Here is a 26,104-nt window from a genome sequence, read left to right as displayed (position 1 = left end):
CTTTCAAATAACTGGTCAATAGCCTGGTTCTTGTACCAAAGGTTAGTAGTTCTGTACATTCTTTAATACACGTCTTAAAAAAAGGTACAAAACACAACTGTCATGTCATCCAACTTTTCAGACTCTGTTTTCACGTCTCTTCACTTCAAATCATTCTATCTCCCGCTGAAACATTGCACTTCTCCACGTCTAACCGCCGTTTCAGAACCGGTCCCTATCTCTCTCTCACTCTCTCTTCATAATTATCCATTCTTAATAAAAAAACTCTGTTCTCCACAAACCATAAGTCCTCTATTAGAACTTCCCAAAGCACCTTCACTCCATCTTTTCATGGCTAATACAAACTCCGACCTCCCTGCCTCAGTCATACCTATTACTGAAAAACCTATGGAGTCCTCTGTCCCTTCAGAGTCTTTTATAACCACTCCTACTCTCCCTGCTGAAATCACACCTCACCAAAATTCTCCGTCTCTTTTCATTTCAGAAACCCCTAAAAATACTTATCCGTCCTCTCTATCTTCTGAGATACCCACCAATCAATGAACATATGGAGAATAAAGTCAAAGGCATGAGGCCGCAGAGGATTCCGCCGTTGTTCCTGCAGATTCCGTGGTGGCAGTAGTGCCGATTGAGAAAGACAATGTTGTAACTATCTTTGTGGTATCTGTTGACGGTGTCCTTCAGGAGATAATTACTCAGAAAAACACAGTACAAGGTATGGGGAAAAAGAGCTATAGTGCCAGTTGAGGACGTTGCACTAGCAGAAACTACTGGGCTCTCACATGAGGAACCCGATCCCTCTCCGGAGGACCCAGGTCAGGGTTCTCATTTCCATGACAGTTCTGCTCTTGCATTTGATGTTGTACCTCTGGACATTTAAGCTCTTGATATGAGGTCCAGTGATGAGGAGGATCTAGATAAGCTGGCTCTCGATGCGTTCATAGTTAAGTGGAGGGTTGTGTCCACTTATGAGTCTTCCTCCAAACAACCTCCTACCAGGTTGCAAGCTAAGGTGGCCTACGACTTTGCCCTTCAAAAGAGCAAAAAAAGTAGTAAGAAGCAAAAGAGGAAGTTGGTGAAAGAAAGTGTGTCCGTAAGTGATAAGGCGATCCATGTGGTAGAGGTGGAAGAGGAAACACCAGATGAACCTGGTTCACTAGTTAGACAGTCTCAGAAAAAGAAGCAGCCTGCTTCAGTAGAGAAGTTTTCAACCTCTAGATCCAAGTTGAAGGATGTTGTGAGTGAGTTCTCGATGTCTTATGAGGATATGTTAGTCAAATCCAAGGGAAAAGAGAAATCAAGTGGTGGAAAGTCCGGCAAATGAAAGTCTGAAATTGTTCAGGAACCTGGTTCTGTGAAGAGGATGAGAAGTGAAGTCAGCCTTGGTTCAGAACGCCTGAGGCACCAAAAGTATCTGTTGGATCGTACGTTTGACCCAGCAATCTCTGAGATGGCTGGTATGCGACAAATTTTTGAAATGGTTGAGTTTCAACGATGGGGGCACCTATTCCAAATAGATGCACCTAAGGCATATGCGGATAAGGTACAAAGCTTCTTTGCTAGCCTCTTTCCCATTGAGACTGACCACATTTGTGCTTTGGTGAATGAAGTAAATATCGTGTTCGATGTAAAGTTTCTTGGAAAATTCTTAAAGTTCCTACAGTTGTTGTGTCCAGTGTAAAGGATGTGTGTCAGTTTAACTTCAGAAATGTCGTAGTAAAAGACAATGCAAACCAAAAGGGGGTCCAGATTCATAAGAAGGTGTTACTCCATGTCTATCAACTGCTTTTCGAATTGGTAAACAAAGTTCTATTGCCTCGAGCTGAGAGGAGGTTCGTGACTTCTAAGTCTGACATGTTCTTAATGGAGCAACTGGATAGCTTTACTCCTGTAAACCTGCTTGCTATTATGATTGAACATATGCAAAAGGTAGCCAACTTCAAAGATGGTAATCATGGCCTTTCCTACGGGTTTTTGCTTACGCGAGTGTTTATGTTCTTTGAGATGCCACTGGGGCAAGGCAAGGTGGGAACTAAGAAGCAGACTTTCTCACAGACAATATTGGAAGAATGGGAGTGCATAGAAAAGAATGGGGGGAGGGGGTAGGAAGTACATCAACCGTTTCGCACCTCATTAATGCTCAGAATAGTGCAACTGAGGAGATTCGTCGGTTGAAGGCTAGAAATGCTATCCTGGAAGGTCAGCAAGCCCAAGGGGTTCCAGCGTCAAATGATGAAGTAGCTCGTTTAACAAAAGAGAATGCTGATTTCGGGGCAAAAGTAAAGAACCTGAAAGCATAACTGCTCAATGAGCAAAGTCGGCCAATACCCGAATAGACCTTGTTCTCCAAACATTTGTTGCAGCTTCCAAGCCCTCTACTCCTAGTGCTCCCTAAGTACCCCTTCAGTGACCAGTTTCTGGAAATGTCCTTTAAGTTTTTTTTGGCAGATATTTTGTTTTCTTTTTTTGATGTGGTTGGAATGAAATAGTACTGCTCCCGTCTTAACAGTCCAATTTTGCCTTTGCTTTTTAAGCAAAGGCATATTAAATTTTATTAATATAAAATCTATCCTCTTTAATTATCTCACTGCTTAAATTCTATGTTTCTTTTCTCTATCATGTTGTGCGCACATATGTGGCATGAGTTAGCTCGGCTAGACTTCTTTATGTTGTTTATCTGTTTGTGTCTTTTTAATAATGCCAAAAAGGGGGAATAAATAAGTGTAGATATAATGAGAAATAAGGAAGGCTTAAAGTGAGGGGGAACTTGTGGAACTTGTGTTCTCCTGTTACTTAATCTGGTTCTCCTTGCTCTAAATCCACGTTATCAATGTTAAGTTTGTCATGATCAAAAAGGAAAAATAATAGGTTTTCAATGTCTTTGCCTTATGTTTGATCTAAAAAACTTACTGTCAAGGACCAGATAGGGAACCTGACACATTTGGACTATACTGCAAGTTAACGGATTCCAGCTAAATGTGAACTGCTATAGTTTCAGGAGATAGGAGACCAAACAAGGACCCGATACCCTTGTGGTTCCCTTATAGCAGTACAAAGTCAATTGGACACAGCTGGAAGCGACGTGACCGCCTGCACTATTTTTGCCTGCACTGCACTATTTCTAGTGCCCACTTATTCCTTGACCAACTAAAGTTCTTACATCATTTCAAGTGATGTCATCAAGGTGTATCAACAATGAGCTTATATCAAAACATCACTTGAACATTTCTGTTTCTCATTCAAGCCTTTTGCAAAACAGAGAAATTAATTCTTACGATCTTGAAGAACAAAGTTAACCGCTACTACGGACCAGTTCCTAAAGTTAGTATTTTGTTGTCCTTAGTTGAGTTGTAACTTTGTGATTGTTCTTATTGTATCTCCTAATCTGCTTAGCCAGGAACCCACTTGTAAAATCTGTAAACTCTTTGAGTTTATGTTGTGACTAGGTTTAGTCATAAGTTAAAGTCTTTGTAACTAGAGAGCGACAAAGTGGCTTGTGATAAGAGTATCACAAGTTAGTTAAACTCTTTGTAACTATAGAGTGACAAAGTGACTTGTGTGAGAGTACAACAAGTTAGTTGAGTTGAATTCTTTGTAATGGAACCATTACAAAGTGGCTTGTAATAGGTGTTTACAGTTAGTGAAGTTGAAAGCCTACAGGTATAGGTCGTGATTTTTGTCCCCTTGAGTTGAGATTTTTCCACGTAAAAATCTTGTGTCTCATTTACGTATAGCTCTCTACTGATTGGTGGACTCATACAAACTAACACAGTGGCGGACCCAGGATTTTATGCAAGCGGGTTCAATCTTAATAGTACATAACTTTAGTTGTAAAATAGTATTTGTCAAGTGGGTTCAAATAAAATATTTATACAAAATTTATGCAACTTTAATCGTAATTTATACATATATATACACAGTGTTATTTTTTAATGAAGCGGGTTCAGTTGAACCCGCTTGTCACCATGTGCGTCCGCCACTGCTAGGAGTATATGTTAGAATTAAGAAATTAATTGTTGAATTATCACCAAAAAATAAAAATGCAAATACTATATCATAAGCAAAAATAATTGATATTCTACCATAGAATGTCTGAATCCGCCTTTTTTTTTTTAGGGATGGAGGAAATAAAAGCTAACAATACCTCAATTTGAAATTATAAGCTTTTTATATTGATTTCTTCATTCATTACAATGAATAAATGCTTGGGTACGAAGAAACTTTCTAACTCATAATATTTCTAAAATATGAGTGCACCACAAAAGAAAGGAAGAAAAAATTGCAAGTGGGAATTAATTCATGTTTCTTTGATAAATAACTCAGTATTGAATCAGGTGCACCATTCAGCCTTTGTGGAGCATGCATGCCAACAGATAATATTAGACTAATTTTAAAAAATACATACATAAAATTCCTAATTTAACTGAAAGATCATGAGTTCATGTGCCCAGTAAAGCACCCAATAAATCTGCCCCTGTATTTACACCAATTCAATAAAAATATAAGGGAATTGCTTATGTTGTGCTGCTAGAAACATGTCTTCAAAAACCATATCCTAACATGTAATAATTATATATTAATATTAAAGAAAAAGGAAAAACTAGGAGAAGGTCTTATAAATTCAGTCCACAAGTTTTTTTTTTTTTTTCCTTTCACTATAGTGAACTTTTGAATATATGAATCATCTCTCTAAACCATTCTTATTAAAAATGCGTACATGGAATGTGATCTTCCCATCATATTGAAAAAGTAGGAAATCACCCTCCTCCAACTGTTGCTCTCTTGCAAATTTGTTCCATCCACCTGCATTGAAGAACAGCCCTTCTTCATCCTCTCTTAATTTCATGTTCCAATATTTGCCAGATGGCCCTTTTAGAATTGTTGTTTCTGTTGCTTCTTTTGTTATATACTTCACAAATTCTGATGGAATTCTCTACAACACAGGGAAAAGAAAAAGAATTCATAATCCGGCTTTTTTAAGCTTTTAGATGAAAAGGTTCGTACACTTTAATTTATAAATAAAAATGTTTACTCATAGCAATATAAGTTGAATTCAAGTTTCACTTCACCATATTTTCACATGTGTAACTAGCGGTGTACATAGGTCGGGTTGGTTGGAATTTTGTAATTACCAAACCAAATCAATTGTGTCGGGTTATTAAATTTAAATACCAAACCAAACCAATAAAATTCGAATTTTTCAATCTCGGGTTTTCGGGTTATTCGAATTTTTCCCAGTAAAATCTTCATAGCAAAACATATAACTTGTGCTCAAAATATTTTTTTAATCCTAGTAAGATACAACTATATAAAGTATTTTCCAAGAAAATAATACAAAATATGAGATGTGTCATGGCATTATCCTAAAATATTCAACAATAAAGACAATAAAATTATGTAATGTAAATATTGCTAATTAAAAAACATAATAAAAATAAGAATAATCTAAAAGTGCTAAGTCATGCTAAAATAAGTAGACTAATAAGGGGGTATTAATTACATGACTAAACGCTAAAGAAAAAATAAAATTAGATTATGCATTTTTATCTAAATTATTGCAGAAAAAAAAATAGATATTCAATACATTGACGTTCGTAGTATTGAATTGAATGTCTTTTGTTTACATTAATATTGATTTGATTTTGGTTTGGACTTTTGTTAGCATTATTTAAGTTACTAATATTATATAATGGCTATAAAACTTATTGGAAGTTTGGAACTTTCAAAAGTTCTAAGTCCATCCTTGAAATAATACCTTAAAAGATAAAATTATGAAAAAGTTTAAGAAATATTTATAAATTACATCACAATAAGTATATTTATATATTAAATATACCTTAAAAGATAAAATTACGAAAAAGTTTAAGAAATATTTATAAATTACATCACAATAAGTATATTTATATATTAAATATATCTAAAAAATTTATATATGTAATGTCGGGTTGGTTTGGTTTTGGTTTGACTTTCTTTAGTTAAACCAAACCAAACCAATTATGGTCGTATTTCTTTTTTCCAACACCAAACCATAATCGGATTTTTTTTCCGATTTGACTCGAATTATCGAATTGGTGCGGTTTGACTGTTTTCTTTGTACACCCCTATGTGTAACCCACGAGTAAGATCAAACAAGCACGTGAGAAGCACATATGGATCCAAATAAATAAACAAAAGTATTTACCCTCTAACAACTTAAATTTATGAATAAGATTTGTAGATTTGAGATTAATAAATAAAGGTGCTCATCTCTCAAATTTATGAGGTTTTGAATTTGAACAAGATTTTAAGTTTTTAAATAAGATGGTTCATACAATTTAATTTATATAAGATGAAACGGAGATGATCTTGAGTTTGAATTTCATATATTGCCATTTATTAAATATATAAATTGGTGATATATATATATATTTGCACACACTTTCTCCTCTCCAGATTTGATGTCGCTTCTTTCGACCTAAAATTGATATATATATATATATATATATATATATATATATATATATATATATATATATATATATATACATATTTGCACACGCTTCATCCTAGACAAACAATCAAATTGCGCATGATAGACCTAAAATTGATATATTTCTACGTGCTAAACCTAAAATCAATAATAAAAGTGTATACTCATTGCAATTTAAGTTGAATTCAAGTGCCACCTCCGCCCATGAGTAAGATCAAACAAGTACGTGAGAAGCACGTTGTATGGATCTAAATAAAGTGTTTACTCTCTAACAGTTTAAATATATGAATAAGATTTGTAGATCCGAAATAATAAATAAAAGTGTTCATCTCTCTAATTTATGAGTTTTTGGACTTAAATAAGATTTTAAAGCTCTTAAGCCACTAGATCTCTTAAACTCAAGTGATATATGTAAAACAAAAAGAAGATTTAATAGCAAGTAGTCTGTATTAATTAAAGGATCCAACTTTACCAGTTCTTCAACGTGAGGATTGAAAATAACCTTGTAAAAGCAAGGGCTATCATCTCTAGGAATGCTACTGCTACTACTTTTTCTCACCATTTCCTCTGTCAGTTTTTAATACTGGTGGGTGAACTTTAAGGTGACAAATAACTTATTATAATTCACATCTTAATAGCATGGTGTACCTTTGACTATAGCTTCAATCGGGATTGATAAAATTTGCTTATTTAGTAATGCAATTAACTTGACAGATTATGGTCCAGATTTCATACATATGCTTTCTGGATTTCATCATTTAATGACAGGATTGCTTTTTCTACTTCTTCATTTTATTCTCCTATGGTTGCTGCTATAATTTGTGAAATTTTAAAGCAAATGATTTGCATTCTTATTCAATCAATCAACTAAGCCTCAGTTCCAGAGTAGTCTTGTTGGCTGTATCGCTTGCCAATCAGGATATAAATTTGATGGGTTCAAAGTTCACGTTTTACCCTTGAACCCATTACACGTTTGAAATTCTGGGTTCAAAATTTAATATTTCTTGAAATTATAGTGATTTTCTTATAAATTTATCATATATCTATACTTTGTATATAAAATGCTGGATTTAGTTGAACCCGTGACTATATGCTACATCCATTACTGCCTATATGAGACAATAGTAATATATCCAGAGGCGGGCCTATGTGTTATAGTGAGGGGTCACGAGACCCCATAAGCTTCGGCAAAAATCCTGTATATGTATATTTATATATCTGGAAAATGGTTAGTTTAAAGAACTTGGCACCCTGAACACTACAAGCCTGGGACACTAGTGAGCAGAATACTATCCCCATCGGCCGTCGTATAAAAATCCCGGGTCTGCCTCTGAATAGATTAATTGGTATTGCACCATAGAACTCTAGGTGAATCTGCTCTCTGGAATAGATCTATACATTTTATGCATCATTTTCAGAAATACAATCGACATTACCAGATCTCTGATGATTGAACATACAAAATTACTGAATTCTAAGAAGTTAAAGAACTCTGATCACTCATATACATAAAAAGGAAAATGGGAACAATATAGTTAATGTTAAGCAGCTACAGAGTTCAGATTCCAAAACATTTGCATCAAATTAATATTTACATTCTTGCACATCTTTATGCAGCAACTTTCAACAAAGATTCAGGAGGATTGTCGAAAACGGAGACCTTCAGTTCATTTGTATTGACAAGCTGAAAAACACAGACATCTCCTTCCTTAAGCTTGTTATCTTTCACAAACTGTTTCCACCCTCCACAAAAAGCATGGTATCCTTTTCGTAATACAAAATTCACTTTCCACTTATTTCCCTCTGAATTACTGAGTATTGCTGTTGTCTTATTGGCTAATTCTGAAAGTTGTTCACAGAAGGACTTTGGAACATACTGCATTAGAATAACTTGGTTAATAAATAATACGGAAAAGGGTCGGATATACCCCTCTATTATCAAATATTGTTATAAATCTATCCCCCGTATTTTTCGTTCACATATACCCTTGTTGTCCATCAAAGTTTTAAATATACCCCTAATTTAACAGCCATGAGACGTGGCGGCCTCTAATAAAATTTTTCAATCCGGAAACAAACAAAAAAAAAAGAGGAATTTACATAGAATACATCCCTTTAAAACTTATTTATATTCCCTATAACTGCTTTTACAAAATTACTTTTAGTACAACTTATTTTAAAATTTTACCTTTTAATTAAATTATGTACAACTTTTCATATTCTAAAATCTCTCCCTTGAGATTCTCTCTCACTTAAAAATATCTCTTTCTCTCACACCTAACGTTAACTATCACTATTAATTTCTCCCCCAATTTCTCAAGTAAAAGATATTCTAGTATATCACAAGCATCTATCCCCCTTTTCTTCCTCCCATATATTCAGTATAGGTCAAAATACATAAAAAAAAATTCATTGCTCAGAAAATCATGGACAATGGTGTTAGAGACAATATTTGGATCGAAGAAATTTCAGAATCATCTATTGAAAGAACTAATTTTTTGTCAATATTTTATAGTTATGGTGCACCAACATCGCATGCCAGCCATCACCCTCATTCTAATTATCAACAAATTACATCTGGAAAAAAGGAAGATAAAAGGATTTATGGAAAACAGCACGCCAGTGATGAATATGTGAAGAAAAATTGATCTTTTGGTTTCACACCCATGGTATTCTTTTTCTTCATCATTTTTTCCCCTTTTATTTTCTAGTAAATTCAATCAATTGTTAAATAGATAAGTTGACATTTTTGAATTTATTTTTCTGAGAAGTTAGAATGGTTCAACATTTTTAAATGTTGAATCATGTGGTATTAAGGATTAACGACAAAATACCAAAATATTTATGTATGAATTTGGTATAATATATGTAGATATTTTTTATATGCTTACAATATACCAAGAAAAACCAAATATTGGTGCAATATTCCTTTACATTTACTATAATATACATACATACATACATACATACATACATACATACATACATACATACATACATATATATATATATATATATATATAATCGCATTTACGAGGACTATATATTAAGTACCATAATATGCATATACTATATATGAATACATTATTCATATACAAATATACGTATTTACAGAATATATTTAAGAGCTCTATTACCTATATACAATTTAAAGGATATTAGATTTAGGAGGACTATATATAGTATATAGTATATAATATATTTATACTATGTATAATATATAACTTCTTTAAGTATGTTGCATATTTCAGGTAGAAAGTATGTTGTTTTATTTATATATGTTATTTAACCATTATTTCATATATATATATATATATATATATATATATATATATATATATATATATATATATATATATAAAGTATATATTATATTCTATTATTTATTAATACATTTAAATATATACCTTATACAACATATTACAATATATCTATATCACTATATAAATAGTATACAATATACCATATATCAGTTACATGCAATAGTGCAAAAAGATAGTATATTATTACTCAATGAACATAAACATATGGTGTAATCTCTCACCTAATTAATGAAAGCAAAAAGGCATCTTTTAAGAGATGATTCATTGTATTTGAGTTGTAGTAAATTTTATTAGGCTAAATTTGAGGGATTTACAGATTTTTTAAAATAATTAGGTTTTGTCAATTCAGTTAAGCTTAAATTTAGGGAATGATGAAGATCTCATTAAATTTGCTAAATTTTTTAGATTCTTATTAAATGATTTTCGAAGAGAGAGAAGAGATTTTTTAAGCTGAATAATTATTAATTGTATAAAATATTGTACAGAACGGGGTGAGTTCGAGTCTCCCCAAGAGCAAGGTGGGAAGTTCTTGGAGGGAAGGATGTCGGGGGTCTATTTGGAAACAGTCTCTCTATCCCAGGGTAGGGGTAAGGTCTGCATACACACTACCCTCCCCAGACCTCACTAAATGGGATTATACTGGGTTGTTGTTGTTCTTGTTGTATTGTACAGAACGTGAATCAAATAATAGTTGTAGATGATGTAATAGAAGTTGTATTTATGAAAATTTCCCCCAAAAAAAGACTAAAATCCATGACTGACCGACCCGTTTTCCCTCTTAAAACCTGTCTGGTTGGGTTTTTTTGTTTTTGAGTTGGAAAATTTGATTAGAGGCCACCACGTGTCATGTCCGTTAAAATAGGGCTATATTTAAAACTTTGATGGATGGCAGGGGTATATGTGAACAGAAAGTATAACGGGGATAGATTTAAATAATATTTAAAATTTTGATGAACGACGGGGTATATGTAAACGGAAAGTATAACGGGGATATATTTAAACAATATTTAAAACTTTGATAAACGACATGGGTATATGTTATACATTTCATATAGCTTACTGGTCACAAAAATCAATAAAGCATGGAATTAATTAAATTAGTTTTAGAAAGTACTTACTATGAAACAGGACTTGTTCACATTGTAGCTTTTCAAACATTTCACAAATTGAGGAGTATCTGAAGTTAGAAAGAGCTTCGCTTTCTCAGCTGCAACTTTTTTTCTTGGAGTTTCATGTTCTGAAGAAAACACAAGATAGCACATTGAGTTAATTCAACTTAATAGGCTTTAATTAATCATAAAATTACAAATTAAATCATCACACCTGTGCCATTTTCAACGTCCATAGGGTTGTAAGGGTATTTTGGTGGCCTTTTCTGGTTCTTGAACGTATCAGATATTGAAGCTTTTTGATTTTTGTCCATGGTTATTGACTTCGCTTCTCTTTCCAGTCCATTTTTGCTGAAAATTCTTACTGTAAATTGTAGATCCCCGTCGTACCTAAACACGAGAAACTCCCCATCTTCTATATGGTTATCTTTGTGGAATTTCTCCCAACCTTGGTGTATAAGCAAGCCATCTTCATCAATGTGTAATTTTACATTCCAAATGCCTCCAGAAAGACATTTCAGAGTTGCTTTATCAGGTGAATCTTCTGAAATATGCCTAAGAAAATGGGCTGGTATTCTCTGCAAATTAAGAGAGTCGTCAAAAGAGAAACATTGGATGTGTTTGTGGTATGACGGAAAATATTTTGCAAAAATGTTCTCTAAAATACATTCTTAGGGAACATGGTTTCCCTCACTTTCGAGGTAATCATTTTCCTTCACAATTATCTCAACTTTTAACTTTATGTTACAGCTTTAACCCACACTTAATCATTCTTACTCAAAAATATTTATCACAATACTATACAGTTTGCTAATTGTATTATCAATCTTTTATACTGTTTTTTGGGAAAGTAGTTTTCACCTTCTAGCCAAGCACCAAAAATCATTTTTCAGGAGATTTTTTTGAAAAATGACTTTCTTGACATACTAAAAACTCCCCAAGTAGCAGCTCATATAAAGATCCGCAGAAAGAAGGTACGGAACATACTAAAGCAGAAAAACAAAGAGAAAGTAGACATATGCTTGTAAAATGATGAATAGGGAGCCCAGTGCACTAAACTCACGCCATGTGGCGGATTCGGGGAAGGGCCGGACCACAAGGGGTCTATTGTACGCAGCCTTACCCTGCATTTCTGCAAGAGATTGTTTCTACGGCTCAAACCCGTGACCTCCTGATCACATGGTAGCAACTTTACCGGTTACGCCAAGACTTATACAATGATGAATAAAAGAGAATATTACCAGTTCACTCTTGACAGTAGGATTAAAAATCTTGAAGAAGATTGCTCTTCTATCTATCTTCTTTGAGGCGTTTTCTGTCATCACAAAAGCAGTTGCACTGGTCTTTTAACAACAAGTTTTTAGAGCTAGAATTAATTTGCAAGAGCTACAGTCTTTATATGAAAAGGAAATTAAAAGAGTGCAATAATGTCCTTTAAACGTTCAGTCCTACCTGCATTATTGTTGGAATTCAGATTTCCTTATTAGGTTATCATGGAGCAATGAAGAATGAAGATAAAATGCAAAACCAAATACCAAGAGAAGTATGGCAAATTTTCCCAAAAGGAAATTAAAGAAAAAGTACTAGAAGTGGTTGTTGATAGTGATCTGATTCACATAATTGGAGGGTAGGACCCACCCAACTAGAAAAATATAGAAAGTTGCTAAAAATAGTGTCTGCAATACATGAAAGGATGGGAGGATTCAGGAACTATACAGAGCAAACTGATGGTATGACAGTTGACACCAACATCTTTTATGGCGTTTATAGTTTGAAGCAATCCGGCTCTTTCCCGGACCACGTGCATAACTGAAGCTTAGTACACCAGGCTACCCTTTATAGTTGGGAGTGGAAGTAGGAGCCAAGGCATGCTATATTCTAAAGAGGATGTTCACATGCAAGCCACAAGTAATATTTTACCTTATTCAAAGTCTATTTTTAATCCGTAACAAGTAATATTTTATCTTATACGTAGTTTGATTTTTCGACGAAGGGTATTCAGTTGACCACCCTTGGATCAAAGTAGCTTCGCCCCTGGCCATATAGCGTCTGCAACTAGTATAAACTTTTTGGATTTACTGGATTTAACTATTATACCTTGTGATTGGCTTTTAAGCGACAGTAATAAAATTCTTTATATAGAGTTAGTATATAAAAATTAAATTCTTAAATCTTTATCCATTGACAATTGGTGAATATTTACACATCAAGTCACTTAAAAAATCAATCCCAAGTACATGTCTACATTAAGTATAGATTAATTGTATGAAAAAAAAAATGACTGGAGCCAATCAAATTGCATATAAACTTACTTTCCTCTTTCTTAGCTTTAAATTTTATACAGTAACGGTAAAGGATTTTTACAGAATATTGCATAATTTTTTTACATAATCAGGCAACTATTAATATTGAATGTGAGCAACATCTAAGAATGTATGTAGCATGCTTCAATCGGCCAAAACTATAGACTTCTGCTAAAAATTTATACGCCTAAAATGAACTAAAATCAATTCCTTCATCCTTCCATTCCGGGAGAAATTCAAAAATAGCCACAGTTTCAAAAGTAATCAAAATTTAGCCAATTTTCATGTAAAAATATATTTGAACAAAAACACTGTTCAAATCCGGAAAATACTCCAGCATAATATACCGGAGTTCTAGCATAAGTATACTGGAACTCTAGCATATTATAATGGAGTTCCAGCATAAGTATACTGAAACTCTAGCATAATATACTGGAGTTCCACTGTTCCAGTATAACATACCGGTCCAGCATAATATGCTGGAAGTTCATACACTGGTGCTCCAATCTCCAGTATATTATGTTGGAATTTTCCGCGTGTTGGAGTTCCAGCATAATACGCTGGAGGAATTTTCCGCGTGTTGGAGTTCCAGCATAATACGCTGAAAGTCATACACAGGTGCACCGATCTCCAGTATATTATGCTGGACCGGTCCCTATTACAGTAAAATAGTGGTTATTTTTCAATGACTTTGCAAACACTAACTATTTTGAATGACCAGTCCAAAAACTGGCTAGCCCGTGCTATTTTTACTTCCACTCCTGCAGGTGTAATTACAGCATCCGTTGAATTGTTACTGCGCAGTCATACCAATTAGTTGGAATATTTCAGAAAGTAATCGAAAGGCCCAAGCCTGTTACAGTTGAATGTAGAGCCAAAAGCCCAGTAGTATAATTTTCCCGGGAAAAAATCAGGAATATTCTTATTTACAACTTCAAAAGCAATCGAAATTTAATCACTTTTCAATGAAAGACAAAATCTGAACAAAAGAACCTTTAAAAACCTGAAAAAATTACAGCATAACATGTTGGAGGTAGAATTTTTAACATATGAGATTTTAGCATAATATGCTTGAATTTCATAATGTGCTTGAATTCCAACATAATATGCTGAAAGTTTACACACATGAGCTCCATACTAGAATTTTCCGTGTTTCAACTAGGATATTTTTGTCCAGATTTTATCTCCACATAAGATAGTGACTATTTTACAGTGACTCTGCAAATGCTAGCTATTTTTAGATTACCAGTCCGAAAACTAGTCATGCTTTTTTCACAATTTTCGTGTCACAATAAGAGTTTAGCCCCACTAGATCAAAGGAAAGGTCAAGGAGCCAGCAGCAAAAAAACAAGAGATGATATTAATGCAAAATTTGGATTCATCATGTAGTGAATTTAATATGGCTAGCATCAGCCCGACTAGTTATATCATCCAATTGAGGTAGTTCCAAATGAATATACAAGACTGCACACCAAAACTGACTACTGTACAGATTCTAATGCACACTTTGTACAGTAAGAAGCAAAAGTAGAGCATTTGCTCCTACTTTTGGCATCCCATAAAAGAATTTCCTGCAGTCCAAGATCCTAGACTGAAAAAAAAAAAATTAATTTGACAAAATCAAGTCACTAAGTTTCCATACCCCTGCCTAGATCCGCTCTCCTTCCCAGCTTTACAGGAGGATTTGGAATCTATAGCCAGAGAGTCGAGTTAAATGAGCTCATTAACTTTTCTTTAATCACGTAGCGCATTAATGGAGTTACTGAGAAAGAAAAAGTGTCACAGCCTATACAGGTTGAGCTTGTGCCTTTTCATGGATATCCTTCACAACATCCCTCAGCTCAGGGAAGACCGATATGAGTACAAGTTCGAGGACACCATATGTAAGCTGCTTTAAACAGATGGAAGACTGCACATTCAATTCATTTGTCATTGTTAGTTCAGCGGAAAACATGTAAATAGGAAACCAATGTTCTCGCAGTGAGGTATTTACCTGAAGGAAATAATACAAATCTCTAGCACAACGTCTGTACTGCTTGTGCCCAATTAAGCTGACCAATGTGGCGGGAGCACCATCTAAGAATTTAAAGAGGAACTAGTTAACAATTTATCCCTGGCCCTCTCAAGGCTGGGCAGCTAAAAACCCTGTCTGTCTGTGCAGCCCATTGTGCCCCTCCCCCCCCCCCCCCAAAAAAAAAAAATATAGAGTTGCAGGGCCAGCTTTGGTTAAATTGAACAGGTAACCCTAACCTAAGTGAACATGAAGTCATGAACCACCCAGTGGAAGTAAGGAATTGCGTGAATCAATATTTGAGCAAGACATCTACTACTTGCTAGCTGAAGGAAAAGTGTTACAGTTTGAAAACAATTTAAAAAGAAGCAACAATGGGAGACGTTTTTTACTTCTGCACAGTCAATTACATAAAAGAGTAGAAAATGGCATTTTTAAGGAACTTCCATTCATACAATAGGTAAGAAAGTAATGTTGGCAATTCATGCACAATCAAGAGCACACTTACCATAGAGCATCTTTTTCACATCACTTGCTCTACGAGTAGCCTCAAGCTGTTCCTCAAAAGATCCTGCCTTAGAGGCCTTACTTCCTACAGGTTGTCTCGTGGTTCCTTGATTTGGTTCGCGATTGTTGATTTCAACTGGATTTCTTAATTTTATGAAGAAAATGCCATTCGGCCAGAGAACCTAGGAACCAAATCAACAACAGACCCAAAAAGTCACTACCAAATGATCCTTCTACATAACTTCCTCATTTTATAATCTTAAAGTAGCACAATGATGACACAAGTGAAAGTCGAGAAAAAAGCCAATAAGCAAAGAAATTAAGATGATATAGCCAAGTTCCATACATTATGAGTATAGCATGCTCCATTATTTTAGTTGACTGAACCACATTATAAATCTTAGTCTTAAAAAAAGCATTATAACCCTTACAAACAAATATAAAGGTGCATACTTCTCAACATTTTATGTTGCAGCACAGGGTAAAAATTCATTCCCTTGACATTGATTTCCAAATACTGTTCTCTTTCCATCAGATAGCTATTTTCACATATGCCACATCAAGTTCAAAATAAGTATTGCAGTAAGACATACTATTTTACAGAAGTTGCAGCAAATATAGATGGCAGACTTTGAAATCTAATAACGAAAAGACTTAGCTGTAAGTGTCATGCTAAATGATTCAAATACAACATTAAATACATTAAAATAATAACACCAATACTATTACCATTTTCAAAAGAAATAAAATAACTAAGTTTATGATACCAATGATCAAAGATCGAATTATCAAATATTGACGAATTGCCACATCCATTTATTTTATAAAAAACTCTCAAAGAGGAAATCCATGGGCGTAAAAAGATTTGAGGCATAACATGTCAAAACTCCCAAAAGGGAACCTGCACTAAGGTTGCTAAAAAGGGACTCTGCACCATTGTCCTTTTTGGAATTCCAAACTATGTCTCTTCACCAATCAACAGTATTTTCCATTTGTCATTTAGTTAATGCAATCTGTAAATAATGTAACTTCAGAAGCAGAAGCCAAAAAGAATTTGGCTTCAGATGTAAGCAATTAAGGCGGAAAAGTTACAACCAGAAAACTAAATGCTTACATCTTTAATCCATCCGATTCCCTGAGCAATAACATCCTCTCTCCGTAGCCAATGGATTTGCCTTAACAGCCAATCATCAATAGCGTCCTCCATCATTAACTGCATTATTTCCTTTGATATCCAAAATACTTGTCTTCTGCAAGAACAATAATGGCTATGTTAGATGTTCTTTAATGATGGCATATCAAGGAAATAATATGAATACAAGATATCTTTCATGCAGTGTCGGCAGTTTTAAACTTGCAATAAAGTTGACACCAAGCAGAGCAATAATGCAGAGACAAGAAAAATGGGGAATGTAGTTGACGGACATACAATCCCCTATATTTAATGTGCTGGCAGCCAGACAGGGATATTTTAATAAAAAAGCAGGGTTATTTTGGAGAAACAAAAAGTAGATACATTGCTAACCTTCTACATGAACCTACTACCTTCATGTCGTAGGTAAGGAAAACATAAATATTAAAAATGTATAGATGTTCATTGAAACCATGTCAAAATCTGTGAAGTCCTGGATCATCTCCTTCTCTCCTTCATGTATTCCATTAGAAATATTGTGCATGCTTCAGTAGTTCAGCTTATCAGGATGGAAGATTGTAGTTTTGGCATAATTATAAATCAAATGGTATATTTGACCCTTCTAAGTCATTTTTAGGAACCAAATTAAGCATGAAGATATTAAAGATGGATGATGAAACCGGTTCAATAGTTAAACTATTAAAGAGAAGTTAAATGTAGGAAAACAGTTCTCAATTTGATACCAGGAGGGAATGAAATAGGAATTAGAGAAGTACAAAACATGTTGTTGTCACCTTAGCCAGCCTCTTCTATTCAGCTGAAAAATCTTGTCCACCAAATTCAAGATAGGTACACTTAAATTGGGCGGTGTCCACTGAAAGAAAAAAAACACCCATGAAAATGAATGAGTAAAACTGAAGCATGTGAAGCACCCCTCGGCTGGAAGGAGAAATATATCAGATGAAATACTGTTGATATCATTTGATCAGAAGGTTGACAAGAATAAGAAGATGGATATACCTCTGGTGGCACTCCAGCTGGATCCTCTTGTTGACTGGGAACTACTGCCAAACTTGTGTCTGGAAATCCTCCAGAACCGTACTTCGAGTCAGCCGCTGAGCTTCTCAGCTCTTCGTTACATTTAACCACCCGAGGGGGGAATCCTTTTGAATTCAACTCATTGTCCGAATGCCACCCATTAGCTTCTGAACTAGGTCCTACTTCCTCCTGCCCGTGGCTTCCATCCTTATCACCATCATCATTGTCAGAAAAGCTATTAAGTGACTCGGAGGTACTTTGTGTTAAAGCCAGTTTATTCATTTCCTCCACATTCCAGGACAAATTTCTGTCTGAAGTAGAGGTAGTAGGTTCATAAGAAGAAGATGAAGGAGAGCCAACAACTTTACGCATCAAACCATCAGAAACGCCTTTGAATTGACGCACAATATCATCCACAGCATCATCCACGTTAACTGTAGTCACAAAGGATAAGTTCAGTCAGATTTTAACAAATTAAGTAACTACCATACACTAGGTAACTCACTCATTATGTTCATGCTTAAGCAATCAGAGAAAGAGAAAGAAGTATATATTTAGGTAAAAGAACAGTCATCATTAGTAGTTATTCACTTAGCTGACGGATTGAATGAGACATTAAAGCTTCTTAAGCATTGGTACACCACAAAGGTTTCGTTAGTGAACATTTTAACAATTGCTCACTTAAATCCCTACACAGAACAGCCAAAAACCTTTCATAATAGATAGCCTAAAAATAATCCATCCTCCACCTTATTTTTTATGCATGAAAATGAAGTTGCCAAAGACCTTATAAACCTAATTGGATTTCACCATATACTCGACATGTGTAACCGACTCTAAGGTTCACTCATGTATTTGAATGTGGACTTACAAGTGCGAGAATGACCTACAAAGGTATGCTCAAATATCATGTGAGAGAATGATAAAAGAGAAAGATAAATTGATAGCTTGACAATTCAGTGAATAGAAGACACTCCTATTTAAAGGTGTCAAACATAATATACATGGTGTACTTGTCCTACACGGGGAAATATCTAACTTAAGAACTTAACTCTTTTCTAACACAATTCAATAAGCAACTACTTCAGGTTCACAACTGGAGATGCTATAATGCGAAGAAAAGTATCACAATGTTTTGCCTCACATTGCGATTTGATTTGTACATCACTCTGTTCAAACTAGTTTTACAATTTAGCAAAACGGACTCCCCAACTCACTACAAGAATATTGCATTTTTTGCAGTTGGAATCAGACATCCACACTGTATCCTATGTGAAGAAACATGGTACAAGTTATTCTGGCCTTCACTGGAGATTTATTATTGCAATCATCAACAGGAATACCCACAGCATTCCATGTCTACGAGTATATAGATGTCAAAATATCCAAATGGAAACACCACTCATCATCACATAAATAAAGAACACAAACATGTTGGTTGAGAGAAATTGAAGTACCTGCCAGTGTTCTCATCACTGAAGAAGATTTTCCAAAGGAGTAGTTCTTCATAGACACATATCAGGTATTAGTTTGGGTTAAAACAGCGTAGATCTGTAGGAAATAATGGTAAAAGACCTAACAAACTCCAAGAAAACATACCTTGGAAGAGGCACTGAGAAAATCCCACACTTCATGTTGCTCAGCCACATTGGCAATTGACAAGAGATCCTGTTGGAGAAAAGAACATCTAAAGCAACCAGAAGGCACAAAATATTCCAAATCGATATAAAAGCAGTGCAGAACCATACTTGCAGATATTTGTCAAGCTGAATGCAACGATGATGAACGAATGCATCTTCTGTACTCGATGAAAATATCCTCTTAGGAGGCAAATGTAATGTGTAATTAGGAATATCCTTCAGGTGTCTATGCAATCTCTCGAAGTTCCTGTATCTGTTTAAACGGCACCCCAATAGGATGATATCAGCTAAACAAAGCCAGAGCGAAAGTTGAGAAAAGAACTTGTTCAGTGCTTAAAGGAACTTCTTTAAATGCAATAAAAATCCTAACACAATAACATGAATGAAGATGTTTTTAGATGACAAGGCACCATTAAGTAGTTACAGTATGACCATAGAAACAATACCTTCTCTTTACGAACCAAGTGTTATTATTGGCATCAGTAACCGCAATGGAATATACAGCAAAAGATTTTGAGGCCAGCTTCTCAAAATATGCACCCAAAACCTAGGGGAGGAGGAAACAGTAGTGAACGACGAGAATCTTAAAAGGAAGAAGTCAAAGGTAAGGATTTGAGGCATAGCTCACGAAGTTAATTATACAACACCACACAAGTTTTTAATTTCTTATGAGCCAGCTTGACCTCTTGGGACATATGTTGGAGTATGAGGAAAATATTGAGGAGAATGCACATACCCTGCACTTCAGCTTTGGACGATGATGTCCCTCACCACGAATCACCATGTCTGAAGCACTCATAGTGCTGGGTACTGCATTGTTTCTCCTATATTCTGCACTATAGAATTCTGATATAATGGATCCACCACCTTTGCTCATAAGCAAATCTTCAGTATTTGATTGGATAACTAAATCAGATGTACTATTTGATCTCTTCAGCCTAGTCTTAGTCTCATATGCAACAATGGCAGAAGCATTGTCAACATCATAGGAAATTCCTCCCTTGGATGGCACTTCCTTTTTTAGCTCTTGAGACAAATGCAGGGCATGACTTCTCTGATTATGTGGTTGATTTGGATCGTGTTGTTTATCTACCATTTTCATGACTACCTCAGACTTCTGAGTTGGTAATTCTTTCCCCTCATCTTTTCCACTGCTTACAGTAACCTTTACTCCAGGAGCCTGAATTCCTCCCGAGGCAGAATACTTTTGGATTTTTTTCTTATAGTTTCTGCCGATTGCCCACATGTTTTCAAGATTTTCAGGCATCAGAACTTCTGTTCTTCTCTGGGTAGCTGCTTCAAGGACACGAGCCCAGTCAGCAGGCCTTGGATGATTAGCCTCATCTTGAATCGAACTAGAAATTGAACTTCCTGCATTAGCTGATGATTGCTCTCTTCGATGGTCATATTGGCAGATCGAGGCATCAGTCCCTTGATTCTTGGTAGGTTCTTTCTGTTTATAATCAGTTTCTGAACATTTTACAGTGTCTGAGGAAGCACCCTGATTGCGATTGTGGCTTTCTGCTTTAGTCGATTTACCATCGCCGGACTGCTTACACCCCTCATCATTATATGCAAGGAAAATGTATTCAATCAATTCATTAATATACCTGCAAGAAAATACATCAAGTCCAACAGCAAATCAGTGATAAGTTGATAAGGAACCGGTAATTGAAATGGAACAAGCTAGATTGATCAACCAAAACACAAGAAACTTAATGAACTGCAAGAAACTTCCCGTTGCACAAAGCAAGGCAGTGTTTTATATTTAGAGGGGGAAATGCAGCTAGGATAAGATGTCCTCGATTCACATTATCAAGAGAATCGAATACCAATGCGATCATAACTTTTTATTGAACATATTCAACATGTACGTGGCATTATAAAGGATAAACTAAAAGTATCATTTCTTACTGAGATCTGAAAGGGATATTCGTTTGTCTTTCAGATTGATTAGAAAGTCGTATCAGGACAAAGATATGCGTTTGAAATGTCCTTGAGGCAATAGTTCCCTAGATAGACAAAGTTACTGGTTAAGTAACCACTATCCACTAGACCTTTCAAGTTCTCATTTCCAAGAGGATAACATAAAAGGCTCTGTAAATTGTACTAGTTCTTTGAGCTTCATCCAATTGTTTCAATTCAAATAACTTATCTCTGTACGCTGAAAACATATACTGTGTGCCTCTGACCTAAATCTTCCTCCTCCTCAAACTCCAATGCACTAACAAAGAACGGAAGAAGAAAAGAAAACGAAACAGAAGCTAAACCCAAAAATATGCTGAGGCAGGAGGGTGAAAGGTGAGTAGAAGAAAAGACTTGACTTTCCTTGGTGTAAGCATCCATCTATCTATAGAAGTAAGTCATTTCATCTCTCTCCCAGCCTCTTCCTTTTTTCTTTTGTGTGTGTTCGGCAAACAGCCTCTCTACCTCCACGAGGTAGGGGTAAGGTCTGCGTATACACTACACTCCCCAGACCCCACTTGTGGGATTTCACTGGGTATGTTGTTATTGTTGTTGTTTGGGTGGAGCGGATCAAGATCCTCTCTCTTGTTTTTTTTCCAATCATCTCAGTACTCAAAAAGAAATAACATATAGAATAGTAATAGAGCAAAAAAGAATTATCAAGTAATTTCTTAACCATAAAGAATGACCAAGAACAATCCAACCTTTGGACTAACTGACTTAGTCATTCAAGTATAATATATTGATGACATTCTAAACATAAATACTCAAATTTCATAGCTATGCAAACCCTGATATAATGACCAACAACCACTCTGAATCTAATATATTCCACATGAAAAACATAAAAAATATTCAGATACCCCTAATTGTGGAGGTAGCCCAATGCATCTTAGCTCTCACTGGTAGCATTTAGTCATTTACTGTACAAGGGACTAATCAGCAACTTTAGATCTTACAACCAATTAGCAGCTATAAGCCTCCTCCCTCTCTAAGTAATGCAAAATATACATATAACCTTCTATTTTGCATGGTATAAACCTAGACAACTGAAAGCATAACAGATATACATTAGACAAAGTTTTGTATACTGAGAACATTGAATTTTGATGATAAACATTCGTAAGAGATTAACTCACCCGGGGCTTGCAAGATTCAGAAGAGGCTGTACCACTAAAGAAGTTAATAGTTCTCTGGCAATACACCGAACTAAGGGGCTTTGTGCTTCCCTGGGTCTTAGCACAACAGCTAAGATTCCACCAATGAGCCGTTGAAGTACCTATAAAAGAAGCATTAGATAGCATGCCAAGTATGCCAACTGAGAAAGAGACAATTTTTCCATCAGAACACTCCACTCACACCTTGTACTCACTCTCAGCTGATATCAAAGCAGGGTGAAGTTCTTTAGAGGCCAACAGATGGTGCTTCAATCTTTCATCCCTTTCTTCCGAAGACAATGTACCCATGACATCCACGCCAATAGCTGTCTGGTTCCTGCGGAAAAGGTCTAGGTGATCTCCTATCAGGTCCACCACATCCCTAAAGAATTAGATAACTTGGTTCAATTACTGGTGACTCAAAATCAGTCCAGCAGTCACGAGTTTGAGAAACAACAAATAGAATAAAGGAAGAATTATGTTAAAGAATGGCAATGGGAGCAACAAATCAAGGAAATGCCCCACCCTGCCCGTAGAGGAGTGGAAGAGAGGGGGTATTAAGTGGGAAAATGGGCACAAATGAGGGACTGTATTCTTTCATGACTAAGTTATTGCCAGTGTAAAATATAGTTCACAAAAAGGATAACAAGTGAATAGTGAGAATAGTTAGCGCAAAAGCATCTCGTCTTAAACCACTTCATATATTTTTTGTAAATTCTTTGGCTATGTAAGATGACTTTTTTCTTTAAATTCAATTCTCTCAAGCGTTACAACAGCAATTAAAATCTGAGAAAAAGTTCCCTGTTCGCAAAACTAGTAACCTTTAAGGAAGAGAGGGGATGGGCCGGTCATGGGGATAGGTGTTCCCTGCCCCATTGCCATCTCTATTTGAGTCAGAGAAATGACAGGGAAATAAATACCTTGTCAACAGTTCTACAAGGTTAATTCCTTTCACTCTTCCAGATATTTCACCAAGGACATCCATGATTATTTCATGTATCAGCTCTGGTGCCTCCCTGTCAGGTGTAATATCCGAGTACCACAAATCAATCACAAAATCATGCAAAACCTTGTCAATGAACCCCTCTGCTGCTGCCTCTACAAGTGGAGAACCAATTTTCCTCTTCCATTTCAGTGTGGGTGGTGAGGTAGAAAGTCGACTATCATTCACAGATAGCTGCTTCTTTTCTAAGTGTGCCAAGTATGTTGGTGGCCGCACATTCCGAACTTTCCAACGGAAGTCCACTTCATTAAACAATATCCGTAATCCAAAAACCAACAGTACAGCTATAGGTAGATTCATCCACATCGATGTACTGGTGTCTGCAATCAAGAGTTGAATCCAAAAACAATCATAATGCAACAATAGAGAGCAAATTGATGGTTGTGGCAAACAATTTACCAGAAACATTGCACGGAGGCTCAGAATTAAGTATGATAATTCGGTAAAGAGACTCAAAGAAAGATTGGAACAAACTTGCAAATTCATCCACCTTATTTCCCTTTTCCTTATCCCCTTTTTCATGAAAAATTTGATGAAAGCTACCAAATCTATGACCCATCTGGCCATCTCCAATTATGCAGCTAATATTGGGTTCACATTTTATGACAACCTCTATGTTCTAAGTCTTATGATTTGATACTAGAATGAGACTTTTAACCACGGTCACAACAAACATCTTTATAGTCTAGCTTTTTTTGTGTTTTCAAAGTCATCTGCTAGACAAGCAACAGTCTTCCGTGAATAACTCTCTTTGTTAGCCCTTTTTTTATCAAGTAAGGAGCGTTAGCCCTTTTTTTAATAAGTAACTTCATGAATAACTCTCTTTTGGCCCAGGAAGTAAGATCAAATATATCATATATATGTAAACCAGACACGAAATAGACTAGACTTCAAGTGACAATAAGGGTGCCTTAGTGCGAGGCGGGCTGTTCACAAGAAGCCATTACAAGTTCTCCCTTCTAACATCTCACTAAAGGTAACTCACTCAGTAGCAGGTAGATTAAATAACTTCTTTAAGTCCCAAATGTAATTCCTTTGCTGAAAAATGAAAAACAAATTTGAAGTAGCTGAAGTGGTCAATAGAACCACACACCAGAAGACTAAACATATCATATTAAAACAAAAAGGACGAAGAATCAATAATTTGAGAGTTTTTCTTTTAAATTCAATATTGAGTTCACTTTTAAGCATTTTCACTACAGTGCCATAGCCAGCCCAATGTAAAGCTCCAACAAACTTAGTAAGCAATGTCTTAATCTTCAGTCATAAAACATTACTCGAGAACACCACAAAAGAACATAATAAAAGAGAGGTTAAGTTATATATACCATCATTGTAAGCAATTGTTTACACTATCACGTCATCCAAATGATATCTACAGGTCTCCTTAAAATGTAAAATTTGTAATCTTGAAAAATAAGAAAAGTTACCTCTACAAGACCTGATGGTGTAAAAATTGCTTCCAAGTATACAAGTCAAACTCAATTAGAAAAAGAGTCTTTTCACGGCCATTGATCAAAGGAACGCTAAAACACGTATGAAATTATTGTGATCAAAATAGTGAAAGTAATCCCATAATTTTATAGAAAACTATAGTTACACAGGCAACAAATTATCAGAAATTAGATGGGCAAAAATTGAAAAATAACGGAGTACCCAGAAAGACCCTAATGGGCAGTGTATTTTCCTACTAAGAAGATACATCATGTGAAGAAAAAAGAGATAATTGAAAAGAACTTACGTGTTAAAAAGTAACAGACAGCAAATATACACAAACCCCACCAAACCGTTCGAACTTTTACTTCTTCAATCAGATCTTGCAAGGTCTCCATGGCCTTCATTGTGTCTCAAACCCTAGAATTCTTCCAAGAATTTGAAACCCAATAAAATCCCTAAAGATTAAAAAAATGAAATTGGAATCTACCGCATCAAAATCGATTGATTTAATAAGGACACAAGAATCTGATCCTAGTCAATTTTTCCCCAGTCGAAAAGCTTTGAGACCAAGGAGGAGAAGATTCTGGGATCCTATGGTTTTCGGTTCTGTAGTTGGTTGGGCTGCGGTGGAAGAGAGAGAAAAATACGTGGGAAAAGGAGAGGTGAAATCGTCATTACCAGTTGGAGAAACACGTTAGCCAACCTTTGTTTTGAGCTGGCCAACCTTTTGTATTGATGTTGGATTCTTAATTCTACCACTGTCCGCAATGTTAGTTTGATGAAATTTCCCCTCTATGCTCATTTATTATAGTATCGTTATTTGACATTGTCTAACTTGTACAAAGCAATATTTATAAATTTTAAGCTTTAAAACTTCCACGTGACTATTATATTTTTATTTTGTAATTTTTAAGAGGTTGTAACAACTCTAACATACAGATCACATTGGTAGTATTATATTGATGGTACTAACTAACAATGGTAGTAACTAACGATTACATCTCAAGAAA

The 26,104-nt window shown here is 35.3% G+C and overlaps 3 protein-coding genes across 3 annotated transcripts; all 3 read right to left on the bottom strand.

The window, feature by feature from the left end:
- Positions 1-4,681: 4,681 nt before the first annotated feature.
- LOC142162427 (B3 domain-containing protein Os01g0723500-like) lies at positions 4,682-7,031 on the bottom strand. The gene is made up of 2 exons (XM_075218778.1): positions 6,942-7,031; positions 4,682-4,933 (listed from the first exon to the last, which is right to left on the bottom strand). Exons 1-2 carry the CDS (start codon positions 7,029-7,031, stop codon positions 4,682-4,684), a joined length of 342 nt encoding a protein of 113 aa, XP_075074879.1.
- Positions 7,032-7,847: 816 nt separating this feature from the next.
- On the bottom strand, positions 7,848-12,318 carry LOC107826581 (B3 domain-containing protein REM16-like). The gene is made up of 4 exons (XM_016653568.2): positions 12,143-12,318; positions 11,116-11,479; positions 10,911-11,029; positions 7,848-8,345 (listed from the first exon to the last, which is right to left on the bottom strand). Exons 1-4 carry the CDS (start codon positions 12,221-12,223, stop codon positions 8,079-8,081), a joined length of 831 nt encoding a protein of 276 aa, XP_016509054.2. The 5' UTR covers positions 12,224-12,318; the 3' UTR covers positions 7,848-8,078.
- Positions 12,319-14,559: 2,241 nt separating this feature from the next.
- Positions 14,560-25,848, bottom strand: LOC107826583 (uncharacterized). Its single transcript, XM_016653570.2, has 15 exons — positions 25,399-25,848; positions 23,575-23,977; positions 22,859-23,036; positions 22,637-22,776; positions 20,269-21,142; positions 19,979-20,079; positions 19,641-19,785; positions 19,492-19,560; positions 19,350-19,395; positions 17,875-18,326; positions 17,649-17,728; positions 16,837-16,972; positions 15,724-15,904; positions 15,198-15,280; positions 14,560-15,113 (listed from the first exon to the last, which is right to left on the bottom strand). Exons 1-15 carry the CDS (start codon positions 25,496-25,498, stop codon positions 14,991-14,993), a joined length of 3,111 nt encoding a protein of 1,036 aa, XP_016509056.1. The 5' UTR covers positions 25,499-25,848; the 3' UTR covers positions 14,560-14,990.
- Between the last annotated feature and the right edge of the window lie 256 nt (positions 25,849-26,104).

The sequence above is a fragment of the Nicotiana tabacum genome, chromosome 7, assembly GCF_000715075.1.
Source record: "Nicotiana tabacum cultivar K326 chromosome 7, ASM71507v2, whole genome shotgun sequence".
Classification (NCBI taxonomy): domain Eukaryota; kingdom Viridiplantae; phylum Streptophyta; class Magnoliopsida; order Solanales; family Solanaceae; genus Nicotiana; species Nicotiana tabacum.
The sequence above is the reverse complement of the archived record's forward strand: the minus strand, read 5'-3'. Positions and strand labels throughout refer to the sequence as shown.